General features: G+C 44.4%; 1 protein-coding gene across 1 annotated transcript; it reads left to right on the top strand.

Moving 5' to 3' along the window:
- The first annotated feature begins 6675 nt into the window (after positions 1-6675).
- ZNF367 (zinc finger protein 367) lies at positions 6676-12090 on the top strand. Its single transcript, XM_065861682.2, has 5 exons — positions 6676-7456; positions 7961-8111; positions 9822-9941; positions 10358-10496; positions 11039-12090. Exons 1-5 carry the CDS (start codon positions 7112-7114, stop codon positions 11274-11276), a joined length of 993 nt encoding a protein of 330 aa, XP_065717754.1. The 5' UTR covers positions 6676-7111; the 3' UTR covers positions 11277-12090.
- Positions 12091-13400: the final 1310 nt, after the last annotated feature.

The raw sequence follows: 13400 nt of genomic DNA, 5'->3' as shown, positions 1-13400 counted from the left end.
GAAACTAACACTTCCTCTGTTAGAGTAACTTCACTGTACATCCCACCTCCCTTTGAAATGAATTTTATCCTTGGTACGGTTCCTCAAAACTAAATCACACTCCCTGTGGTGCTTCAAAAGGCGAGATTAGGGACAGCGCTGGCAGCAAAACACCTGTGTCCTCCTTCCTTCCCTCTCAGAGTACAGCAGGTCTGGGCACACCACGGTAAAACGAGACATGGTACATCCTCTCTACATGTTACTCCAAGCCCTGAACATGATCCCTGTGCCACCCCTAGCTTTCACATAAACTCAACTTATGCAGGGTATGCTTGCTATACAGAATAGAACTAATTTCAATAGACTGTGCCCTTTCCAGCTTCATCCTTGTTCCAGACATGACAAACAATTTTGCATCAATGGAAATAATGAGAACAACTAAGTTAAGGCTATTACCTGCTCACAAACAGCTTCACAAAATCCTGGTAGTCAAGTCAGATCTCTTTGGCTCTGACGTGCTTCGAATTGAAGCAGGAAATGCTAACTCAGCAAAGAGAATATATGCACAGTTCTTGTAAAAAATAGCTACCCATAATTAACAAAATAAATATTTCCGAAGATACATCCATGAATGTGATGTAGTAATAAAATATTGTACAAGAAACTCCTAACTAGGTCAAATGTTCTTGCCTCTGAATAGTTGTTTTATGTTGTAAAAATATGAAACGTGTTTTCAGTAAAAAGGCGGCACTGGAAAACTACTTTGTCCTGTCCTAGTCTGGAGAAACACTTTAACAGCACCACATTACTGCAGCACATAAAAAAACCCCACCACCAAATCCATAGCATGCTTTTTGTAGAGCCTTTTGATATCAATTGTAGCACCCACACTAGACTTCCTCAACAAGCACTGGATTCAGAAAGCTTTTCAGAATTTTTGAAATATTATTTTTATTTAAAACTTTCTACAAGCTTGAATTAAAGCCTCCTGAAGTTATGCTGTATATAAAATATGGCAGACAAAAGAGTGTCAATATTGACTATAGAAACCATGTGCTTGCAGTTTTAATAGGCATTTTGAAGGTCATAGTCTCTGTGGAAAGGGACAAATACAACTAATTCAGAAATACTTCAGCAGTAAGATTAGAGATTTGGTGTTCTGTGGAACCTGTCTTTGCTTTCACAAAGTTCCAAATGAGACCAAACAGAAGTATAACTTCTCAGAGAGATACCACAATGACAACCAAAAATAGCACTAGTTATATCTTCTCTTTGTCCATATAACTGTTTTCTAAAATGAACGTAAACCTTTACAAAAAGTTCTTAGTTTTCTGATGCTTGATCAAAATAAAATTTCTGTAAAATAGATTTCAAAAGCCAAATTCATTAGAAGTCTTGCACAGCAGATTAAAGTAATCTGTAATTTCTTCATCTGCAGCTTTTCACTGTGTGCGATCACTGTGTGATTGTCAAGGGACATACTTATATAGTTTTAGGTGACCTTTGCAGTAGCATTGCTTCCACTTGATTTCAGTTTCTGTTCTGTGACTAAGTGCTGGACAACTCCTGTGACACGCAAGCCTATTGTACCACACAGACACCTTGTTCTGTGAAATAAAGCGCTGTTAGTTGTGGCTCCTCCTCCAGCAGTTAGTGATTTTGTTCTGTGACATCCTCCATCCAGGTTCTCTCCACAAGTGGATTTTTCACATGCGCAGAACATCGGCCCTACACAAGCCTCCCAATCAGGTATAGATGTGGAATATGGCATATTTACCAAAGGAATCCTTGCTTTATTTTTCAAAAGGGCAAAGGTGCCTTATTACAAGAGACAGAGAATTGTGAACGGAGGCTGATGTTCCTCTGACCTTTACACCCAAGTATTTAATCACCAGCAAGGGGCACCCTGTTTTTGACCTTACCTACAGCCACTCTCTCATCCCTGGACATGAATCTCATTTTCTAGTGTGCAAATCTCTCCTGTCTGAGTAGAAACATCCTGAACCCACTGCAGAGCTTAAGGTCCCATTCTGGGGCAGGACACCTGAACAGGTCGAGAGGGTAACACTGCACAACTTAGTGAATCGTGCCATCGCAGACATTTTCCAGCAACATGATTCTACTGAACTCAATTGAGTCAAATTAATTTTTAAGCTGAGCAATAAAGAGCTATGTCACCAAAGATTGAACTACTATTCTCCCATCACCTTCACAGGAAGAGATGGGAACTTATCTTTGTTACAGCCATGCTTACATTATTCTGTTTCCTTCCCTCTGGAACATTCAGTAGCTGGCTTCAAGTGAGCTATTAACAATTTGATTGTCTTAATACATTGATTTAAAACGAAAATTGGAAAATGTAATAGTAAACACTGAGATAAAATATGACTATTGCTAAATTATTATATTGTGCTAGTTTGACTGAAATAGAGTTAATTTTCTTCATGCAGTTAGGAAACTTTTCTTTTTCATAGCTAACATGGTCATTGTTTGGATTTTGAGAACAGTGAGGTAACACCTTGGGACAGAATTAATATTTTCTAATTGGAATAAAGAGAATGTAAGAACTTCCTGATATCTTAGTTGTGGTCCAAGAGCCAAGGTCTTTCTGGGCTGTCTGCAGGTGTGAGGCAGCAGGGAAGCGGGGCACCCAGGCTGATCAGTGACAATCACAGAATGGTGAGGGTTGGAAGGGACCTCTGGAGATCATCTAGTCCAACCCAAATATTCCATGCCATTACCATCATGCTTCATGTTTAAGGAGAGTTGGGTTTTCCAGCTGGGGAAACAGAAACCCATTCAGGTTCTGCTCTGTTTCAGTTGAGTTCTGTTCAGGAGTTCCTTTAGTTCAGCGTTTTGCCACTTTACAGAAGCCTCTGGGCCTTCCTCTCTCTCCCTGGGATTGGCTGTTCAGCACCTGGGTTCTCTCTCTTCTGGAGACTGGCTGCTCAGCATGGAAGGATTTAGTAAGAAATTGCATTGAGTATCTTTTCTATTCTATTGCCATCTTATATATATTAGTATTAGTAGTGGCATATTAGTATTATTTTGTTATTTTATTAAACTGATTTTATCTCAGTCTATGAGTTTCTCCCTTTCCTCTCGATGCTCTCCCCTATTTGGGGGGTGTGAGGAGTCAGCACATAACTATCCTGTTTGTGATTGCTAGCTCAGCTTAAACCACAACATACACAAATCCATATGACAACATACAGTAAAGTTATCTGCAGTGTGATTAAGTATTTCATATTATCTACCTAAAGGCCATCACTGTGTCAAAGTTTTCTGGTTTGAACTTTGGAATATCACTAGAAATAGTTTAAGTATACTTCAGAGAGAAAATGTACTTTCTTTCCTCTTCATTTATCATGTGTGCGTGTTCTATTTTAGTTTGAAAAATATAGCATTTAGCCACCTCAAAGAGTTAGCTGTTCTACTCTCTTTTTCTGTGACAGTTTATGATCCTCAAACTCCTGAATTGTTAGGTCCTTCTGGAGTCTAACTAGCTGCATAGAACACATGTACTTTTTCATTGTTTCGTGTTGAATTCATGCTCCCTGTCCTTTCAATATTTCTGTCTTATGTTGTGTGTCATAAAAGGTATGCTTTGTTGTAATAATAAGTAGGATTTTATGTGATTGTATGTTGTACAATGTTTCATTATCTTCATCCTTTACCTCTCTAAGAGAACTTTTTCTTGTTCCTACACTAATGCTAAAATATTAATGCTTCTATACGTTAAGCTAGTAGCATAGCATCAGAATACTATAAAAAGCAAAAATGCCAAATATTTTTAAGATACCATAGCTCAGGTGATTACTTCTGAACTGTTTTTACACAATGTTACAAGAACTATTACTTTTAATACGTGTGACTGTATGTACTGAAAAGCAGTGTGTTCTAAGCCCTTTAGACCACATGCATTCTGTGTGCACATTTTCCTTTCCAGTAGCAGGAGCTGGACAGAGAGGTCACTTCTCTGTAGTCATTGTTATTACTACATGAAACATTATTGTCCAGAGCAGTTAAAATATCAGAAGTGGCATCAGCTCACTTCTTCCTTTTCTTGTGCTGCCTCCACTAATGAAGGTCTATTATTTGGCACTAGAAAAATTGACAAGGTCCATGTAAAGAAGTTAATCTGCTGCCAGGCCCTTGAATATCATTACAAAATTTAACACGTACACTGAGGTAAGCACAGGGTAAGTATGGAAATATTTAGTTACTACCAATGCATTGCACCATTCACAATATCTACAATTTTACATACAAAATCATAGCATTCATTCCATTGGTAACTGGAGGTCCTGAATAGCTATGTGTACTACATGAAGCATCAGTCACACAGTTTTGGAAAGTTAAAAGGATATTCAAAGTTTGGTTCTGGAATGCAGTTATTTCAATATGAGTCATTTTTTTTTCTCCCAAATAGATTTTAACATATCATTTTGTATTACCACTTCTCTAACAATGCCGTTCTCTTATCAGAACTTTCTTCCACAGGTTACGTTTATGGCTCAAGCTTTTTAAGTGGGTCAGATCCAAGCATACGGAAACTTGTTTGCTCATTTTGGAAACAAAAGTTACATGCTGTAGTGTTTTCTTTGTGGCCTGGTAAGCAGGGCCTGACCTGGCATACTAGTCGTAGCGCTTCAACAGTTAACACCGACTTTGTGAATGTGGGCTATTACTACTGTAAACAAGAATTTACCTAAGCAAAAATCAAGAGTTTTTCTAGTTAGCGTAAAAGGGTAGTTGTGACAAATTGAACTGTAATTCGTAACGAAAGGGCTGCCTGTCTCTGGATGAATACTTAATGCTGCAGTTTCTACATTGGGAGAACCGGTTTCCCATTATCCAGAGCAGGGTTAGTTGGTAGCCACACACTGCAAATTTGCTCTGCCTTGCACTTTCCTGTTCCTGACAGGAGTGATGCTTGCTAACATTCTTAAAAGGCACCAGTCTATGGCACACAAACTCCAGAGAGCAACACTGAGCAGGGAAAGAAAAAAACTTGACTGTTTTTACAGCTCCATGGCTTCTCTGTGCCTTTGATACTTGTCACAAAATCTAGCTATTACTGTAAGAAATGCAAGTTGCTTATTTCGCAACCTGTAAGTAGTCAGTAAGACAGTCAGGCAAAAGCGGCCTGTTAATGTACTGCTACTAGCTAACTGCAGCATAAAATGCCCACACAAAGAAACATGCTCCTACTTTAGAACAGTGAGATCTACTGCTTAAAAACCACAGAAAACCAAGATAAAATAAATGAAGTATTGATTTATCTGATAAAGCTAAAGCCTTCTTAGTTTTAAGTAACTAAATTTTCAAAGGTAAATGAGGTGCAGTGTTTACTTGTGCATTTAAAAACTAAACATAAAACCTATTAATGTTTTCAGCAGCTAAAGCCAGATCAGTGTATTCCACCAAGTTTCCAAACCATTCCTCGCTACCACCAAATCTTTCACAGATCAGCCACGCATGTCTCGCTCACACAGATGAGTTAAAGATGACACAAATCCCAGTTACCTGTGGCCATGGAAGCCTTGCACCCAAGCGGACCTACAGCCTGATCCTGTGTCCACCAGTTTGTGCTAACGGGCTGCAGAACTAGACTAGGTCTCAGTTTCAAAGGATGTAGACTGGAAATCTTGATTCTTAAATACCATTTTAGTCATCGCAGTATAAATACCTAAACAGTCATAAAAGGGTCAAAGGAAAGACGCGCCCCTCAAACACTAATGAGCTAAAAGTTATAATCTGCACAAACTTCTAATCCATGTACCCGAAAAACCTCCCCACGTTCCCGAGTCGCGGCCCCTGGCAGCCAGTGAGGCGGCGACGGCCCGGGAAAGCCCCGCAGCCATTTGGCCCATCCCCTGCCCACTTCTTGTGCTACTGTGCCCACTGCCGGCTGCTCTACAGTGACGCGGCCGCGGTACCGGCCGGGCCCACTTCCCGAGGAGCCGCTGCGGAATCCCCGCCGGGCTGGGTCGCCGCAGGGCCGCACATCCGCGGCCCCACGACGCCTGTCACCGCAGGGGACCGCTGCTGGAAGGGGCGTCTCTCCACACCCACCCCCGCCATCGCCCTGCAACGGCCATAACGGCCGCGCCACCGCCGCCTCCTCTACAGCGCCCTCCCGCGCTACGAGCGCCGCGGCGGCTCCTCACGGGGGAGCCCTCCCCGCCAGCAAGTGCGCTCACTCCCAGCGCTGCCCGTCGCTGAGAGCAGAACTGCGGCGGGGGGAAAGCTTCTCCGGCTGCGGGAGAGCGAAACCACCGCGGCGGCGGGCAGCGCTGTGCCGCGGGGCGGCCCCTTTAAACCGCGCACACGCCGCGCCCCGAGCCGGGAGCGCCAGGGCCCCCGCGCTGCCGCGGCGATTGGCTCACGGCAGCCCGGCACAGCGCGCCAAGCCCGCCCGGGCGCACCAGCCCCGCCTCCTCCCCCCCAGGCGCGGCGGGCCAATCAGCGCCTCCTCAGGAGCAGAGCGCCGCGGCGCGGCGGGGCGGCCCGCGCGGCTCGCGAGCCCACTCAGTTTCGAATTGTGCCGGTGAGCCGGGAGCCTGCCCAATAGGAGGACAGCAGCGAAGTCGCGTCCCGCTCGGGCCCCGCCCCAAGGGGAGTGGCAGTTGACGTCCCCGCCTAGCGGTTGGTCGGCTCTGTGACGCTACGCCGCAGTGGGCGATTGGCTACGCCCAGGCGCGAAATGTAACGCGGGAAAACCTGAGGCTCGGCCTGGGCTGTAGGCGCGGAGGGGTCGCGGCGGCTCCTGCTCGAGCATCGCCGGGACCGGGGCTACCGGAGGGGTCGGCGCCGCTTCGGAAAGGTGCGAGGACGCTGCGGCTGCTTCGTCCCGGCCGTTGCTATGGCCGGGGGCCGCCGTTGACTTTGCGAATCCGTTCGGGGGTGGCCGCGGAAGGGGAAGGGAAGGCACTGAGACCCCGCCGGGAGCCGCCGTCCCCGGCGATGAGCGGTTGAGGCAGGCCCGAGCGGAGACAGGTGGCGGCGGCTGCAGTACCTCCGTGCCGCTGCACATCCCCCATCCCGGGACGCGGGCTCGAACAACGGGCTAAGCGGCCGCGGAGCGCCCTCACCCCCTTCACAGCGCCGGTGCCCGCGGGGTTCGGCGATGGCAGAGCGGCTGCCACCGGGCCTTCCGCTGATTTTTTGTCAGGACTCCCCAAAGCGAGTCCTGGTTTCCGTTATCAAAACCACCCCAATCAAACCCTCCTCGTGGGGGGGCGGCGAGGAGCCATCGGCCGCCCCGCCCATCCCCACTAGCCCCGGCTTCAGCGACTTCATGGTCTACCCCTGGCGCTGGGGCGAGAACGCCCACAACGTGACCCTCAGCCCCGGCGGCACCACCGCCCCCTCGGCCCTCCCGCCGGCCCACGGAGGAGTGGGCAGAACCCAGGCTGGGGATGAGGAGGAGGCGGCGAGCCCGGACAGCGGCGGTAGGGACCGGCACCTGAAGGTAAGCGCGGCGGCGGCGCGGGCCCGGGGTGGGGTGGGGCGGGGCGGGCGGCGGAATTAAAGGGTGACTGCGCGCCTCGCGCCCCTCCCCCGCCCGGAGATTTAAAGTGAAGTCACTTCCGCCAGTGGTGCGCGCGCCCCGGTGCCGTCCGTCGTGCGGGGGAGCGGGAGCGGCGGGGAGGGAGCCGCCCGCAGGCGGAGCGGCGGCGGGGCTCCTGCCCCTCCTCCCTCAATTTAAAAGTAGCGCGGGGTTGGAAAGTTCTACTCTGTTTCGTTATTTCCTCCCTATTTCACTGAGCGCACTCCGGAGCGTGACGGCTCCCCGCCTGTAACTGCCGGCCGCAGCCTCGCTGTCGGGGATGGGCTCGATCGCCGGCGCTGTCACGGCACCGGGCCTCGGCTGCACCCGTGACTCAGGAGCCACTTCGGGGAGAGTTGTGGGGTTTGGCTGAAGTGCAGCGATGCGAGCGCGTGGGGTTTCAGCTCCGCGGTTATTTCTACGCAGGATGGGATACGGCGTGGCCGGCCGAGAGCAGACACTGTCCGTGACCTGATCAGCGAAGGAGAGCACTCTTCCAGTAGGATACGCTGCAATATCTGCAACAGGGTCTTTCCACGAGAGAAATCACTGCAGGCCCACAAACGAACTCACACTGGTGAGTAAAGGGAAGGTGTGAATTGCTGGTATTAGCTGCTTAGGAAACAGCAGGGAAGGAATTAACAAAAAAAAAAAAAAAAAAAAAAGCTCCCAACAAACTTGACCTGTGACTATTTTATTGTAGGTGTTATGTTAATCATGCTTTTCTTCCAAGACTTGTTAGTGCAATCAAAGTCTTTGTAAACCGTGTTTGTCATACGATAGTGTAGCAGCAATTTGGGCTATAATGGCAGGTTGTGTAAATATTTTATCTGTTGCTGTCACTGGCTTACTGTATAGGAGGGAGAACTTTTCCTGACCACGGTGCTTTGTACATGGTAGCACTTCTGACTGCGTCTTCTGTGTCATTTGTTTCCTTCTTGCTGATGTATTTTTCACACAGCAGTTGAAGTTTAGCTGTAAGAGGAAACACTAACTCAAAAACTGGCTGGTAACTTGGCCAGTGTAACACCCTGGAAGTGTAGCTTAAACGTTGAGAAAAGAGTTCACAAGCTTAAAATCACTATTGAGTTGTCTTTCCCACCACCTAGAATCATTTTCTGGGGTGCAGGTGGTCACGCCAGTTTACTGAACTGTATGTAGAAGGCAACTCACAGTTAAAATGTAGGATCAACTCAATACCCAGCTGAGGTTGAACTGGTTTTTTAAACCAATACTTTTTTTCTCCATGTTCCAGCAGGACTCTGTTTGCAATAATGTGTGAACTAATGTAGCTCACAATGCCAACACAACCACCAACACTTTCCCCTGACACACACAAATGCCCTCACCACTCAAACAAAGGCCCAGGAAAACCTTGGCTCCCATGGTGTCTTACTCTGACTCAGGTCACTGAGACTAATCTAGACAGTTCCCTCGTGCTTTTTGGTCAAACGATGTCTTTGTTTCGCTTGGTTGTATTAGGTGTTGAGTTTGTATGAACTACTTAACTGAGCAGAGCTTACCCTGGTGTTCCTCCTCTGACTTAGTCAGCATCACCCTCATTTTGTTGTCCTTACCAAGGAGTGGTGCCATAGGAGCGGTGCCATGGTGTGCCTTTGCACAGCTGCACACTGTCAGATCCTCTTGAGAGGGGAGGCACCTGCCATCTCTGTTCTTGCTGCTTTTTGTATGGGGAAGCCTTCCTTGATGTCTGACCAAAGAAAACTTTCTTGGCTTAAGTCTGGAATATGTTTCTTTTGCTACCTCTATTTATCCATTACAAATTTTGTCTAATAGTCTTCCCTAAGGAGGTACTTGTATACAACTTCATATGTTACTATGCTGTTGACCTCAGTTATTGTACCATAGTTCAGGTTATGTTAAGGATAAAATTGATCTGGTTACAAGTTGAATTACATTACTTCTCCATTTACTCATTTAACTGCATATATTTCTTGCTCTATTGATGCCTAGTTTCATGGGACAAAGCTTATGTAGTGCTGTGCAAGGGGTTTAAATCAGAAAATACGACTTTTTTTTTTTTTTTCCCCCTCTAGAAATAATTGTATAATGCTGTAGTATTGAGCATGTACTTCAAAGCAAAGATCTGTCTGCGATAAAAGTGGATCTCTGCTACTTGGTACACCAGGGCTTTTGGAGTAGGTGCAAGTGCATGAGTGGGTAAAAAGAGTCCACTTGTTTAAGTCTCAAGTCAGGGACACTGCTGGATATTATGATTCTTCTGTTATATTCAGCTTTCATAAATCTGTCTGTTATTATTTTTAAGGTGAAAGGCCTTACTTGTGTGACTACCCAGACTGCGGGAAAGCCTTTGTTCAGAGTGGGCAGCTCAAAACTCACCAGCGTCTCCACACAGGGGAGAAACCTTTCGTCTGCTCAGAGAATGGTGAGCCATTACAGAACAATTTGCAGCTTTCAGAACTAGGTTCAGTCTAGTACTGGAAACGTATGCATGTTCACATGGCAAAGACCCATAGAAGCTTTAAATTTTAATTTTGGAGGAGCTTCTACAGAAGGGAGGAGCCACACAGAATCTGCATAACCATGCAAATGTTTATCTAAGGATTGCTTAAAATATGTAAGTGGGTTATCAGTAATTCTGTCAGTTGATACTAATGTATAAAATGATGTGGCATGCTATGGACTTTGCAACCAAGGCTTGCTGTGTTCAACCAGATCTCAGATTTTGTGAGTGGGGAAGGTTGGATTGAGCAGCATCTTCATCCCACAGATGTTATATTTACTGGTTGGTTGACTGCTTTCCGTAATAATGTTCTTCATTGTCACTTTGTGTTTTCTAAGGCTGTTTAAGCAGATTCACGCATGCAAACCGCCATTGCCCCAAACATCCATATGCTCGACTGAAGAGGGAAGAGTTCACAGACAAGCTGAACAAGAAGCAGACAGCTGACAATAAAGCTGTGGCTGAGTGGCTAGCGAAGTAAGTTTTCTCATGGTGTCATCCCTCTCTAAATACTTGTAAGGGTGATCTGAGAAAGCATTCTATTTTTAGGAGGGGGAAAAAAAAACCAAACAAACCAACAACAAACCAAACCATGTGTTTCTCCAGTACAATTCAATGCCTTTTCTTCAAGAAGTGCAAACTCCTGGTCTAGATGAAGTTCCTCATGAGACTTTTGTTTTGTTTGTTCTCTGCTTAAATGCTTCTCTTTGCTTGATCATCATCTGCTAATACATTGTTAGTTAGTGCTGCAGTCTTGCAGAATTTGCATCTGTATGAGGGGCAAAAATTGTGTCTGTCTAGGGAGAAATGCCTGCTGAGAACACTGTGTAGAGATGTCACGGATGTTCACTTAAAATACTGAATAAAGGAGGTTTCTTACTGCTTAAATACTGCTATATAAGGGCTGAAAGATAAAACCAAATGCACTACTTAGTCGTATGCAAGCTAGTACTTTGGATTGCTGCTGTGCGAGTCAGTTGCATATATTTTAAAAGCATTCCCCATGTTTGATTTGGTAGATACTGGGAGAGTAGAGAACAGCGTGCTCCTGCTTTGAAAACTAAAACAATACAGAAAACAGATCAGGAGCAGCAGGACCCAATGGAATACCTTCAATCGGATGAAGAGGATGATGAAGAGAAGAACAACGCTCATTCAGCTGCTCGCCGCCGCCTCCAGGAACAGCGTGAACGCATGCACGGCGCGCTGGCTCTCATTGAGCTTGCAAACCTTGCTGTGGTGCCGCTTCGACAGTAGATAGAAACAGAGTCTGCCTATACAAAATGTACTTCCTGGTGGTACTTAAACCAGTTAGATCATGGGCATAAGCTAAGCACCTTATTTGCTTGTCATAGGCTGCTATTCTGTAGAATTTATGAAGAATGTTGTTGCTCCATAACATGGGGTGAGAGAATTGCACTTTTTGTAAGGTAAAAGACGGATGTAAAGTTTCTAAGTATTTGTAAATATAGGACTGCATAATGCAGGGTTGACAAAGTTATGTGTTGTGGGAAGCTAGATTTTGCAAGGTTAATTCATTTATTTGAAGCAGTTTTCAGAGGAAGCACTTTCTGAACAAAGTGTTCGCAATTAGTAGAATGGTACATGTGGCCAAAGAAGGCTGACAAAAGTATTTATCTGACTATTTAAGCAAATTTATATTAAGTTGTAGGTATGAAGATGTTAAGCAGCAATGAAACTGTGTTTCTGATGTCAGTGTATCTTTACCTAGTAACACTGAAGTGGAAGGCAAAGTGTAGTTAATCACAACTTGTAGAGAGGAAGAAACTGCTTCATATAAGGAAAAAAAAGATTGTTCAGGATCTTTGCTGTGACTGCTCAAGGTATGAGGCTTGACTTTGCCGTTTTATGTTTTCTGATTTGATTTCAGCACTTGTTATTCCTAACGTGATGTTAGGAGCTTTTGCACATTGTTTGGTTTATCTGAAAATGATTAGTCTTGCAAAGTCTAGACAAAGGAAAACAATTGGTGATATTTTTTTCAGATATTTTTGGACCCTGTAGTGATTTGGCACTTGATTTTGTTAATAAAGGCGGTATTTACAGGGTGGTATTGATTCGTAGTAAACTATTTTAGATCTCCTATTAGCAAACACTAAGTTTTAAAGTATTGCTTTTATATGATTATTAGCAAATAGAAGCCTCCGTACTTTCTGCGCATAAAGCCACCTTACTGCTTTACTTCAGGATAACATGCCAATTTTGTGTTCACTAACTGTACTACAGCTATCAATTAAACACTGCAGAAAAGTATTCACTATACAACTAGAAAATAGGCTTCCAAAGATAGTGTGTTAACATCTGTGATTTCATATATTTCCCAAATAAATGAAATTACAGAATGCTGCCTAGTACTCAGATGCTCATACAAAATGTTTAGTAGGATATGTTGTCACTTTGTTGTATACTTTGAAATAGTATTGACTCATGGTGATCTTTTTTGGTAATTTGCTTTGAAGGCAGCCAGAGTCCTAATATGCTAATGAAACCTTATTTTAAAATCGGACTTCATGATGTGTATTTTGGTTTGTGTTGTTTTTGGTTTTATCGTTTTTATTTTTTTAAGCTACTGCTTTAGGGGATATTAATAATTCATATTTACTGACCTACTTGCTTTAACTCATTCCTTGTGTTGAAGGTCAGGAAATTCAGGTGAGAAGGGAAGCCACTTTCCCTCTCGCTTAAACAAGAGGAAGAAATAATTTTATCAATCACTTGGTGTAGACTGACCAGGGCATTCAGCTGTTCCAGAAAAGTAGTGTGATTTTACACCAGAAACTACAGCTATTGGGTTATGTTCTCTGATAATCTGTTGGTTGGAAATCTCATTAATCCAGTTTGTTTAAATCATGATTGATGCACTTACCTAAATAGTAACTGAGTAATAAAAAAAAAATCATTTTCATTGAATGTAAATAACTCTGCACCAGTTACACGGTTTACATTTTCCTTACAGCTCCTAAACTGACATGGAGCTTATTTGTTCCTGTTTAGGCTTAAAAAAGCCTAAACTTTCAGGCTTATGAAACCCTCCAGTTGTTCTAGGCTTCTTAATCTAGGTAAAACTGGTAATTAGTGTTAGTTTGGAGTTTCTCAAATAATTTACATGTTTTTGACTGTTCAGTTGGCTGCATGCATATAGTCTGATCCCAAAATGAGCCCTGAGCATAAATCTCTTGTGTTTCTGAGTCATAACTCAGAATTGCTCCTGCGTAATATTTCACAGGGCACAAGACTGTAATTAGCAGCCAGTTGCAGAGTGGAGTCAACCTGATTTGGATTTTTTTTTTTTAAATACTTTTTTTTTCTCCAGTCGGTTGTAATGCTTTGGGCAACTGCAGAATATTTGTGCAAGTATGA

The sequence above is a fragment of the Patagioenas fasciata genome, chromosome Z, assembly GCF_037038585.1.
Source record: "Patagioenas fasciata isolate bPatFas1 chromosome Z, bPatFas1.hap1, whole genome shotgun sequence".
NCBI classification, from domain to species: domain Eukaryota; kingdom Metazoa; phylum Chordata; class Aves; order Columbiformes; family Columbidae; genus Patagioenas; species Patagioenas fasciata.
The sequence above is the reverse complement of the archived record's forward strand: the minus strand, read 5'-3'. Positions and strand labels throughout refer to the sequence as shown.

Bases quoted from the DNA above. Each gene is read 5' to 3' on its own strand.
- ZNF367 (XM_065861682.2), top strand. From the start codon at position 7,112: ATGGCAGAGCGGCTGCCACCGGGCCTTCCGCTGATTTTTTGTCAGGAC. The intron at 7,457-7,960 runs GTAAGCGCGGCG...ATTTCTACGCAG, and splicing joins GTAGGGACCGGCACCTGAAG to GATGGGATACGGCGTGGCCG. The intron at 10,497-11,038 runs GTAAGTTTTCTC...TTGATTTGGTAG, and splicing joins GTGGCTGAGTGGCTAGCGAA to ATACTGGGAGAGTAGAGAAC.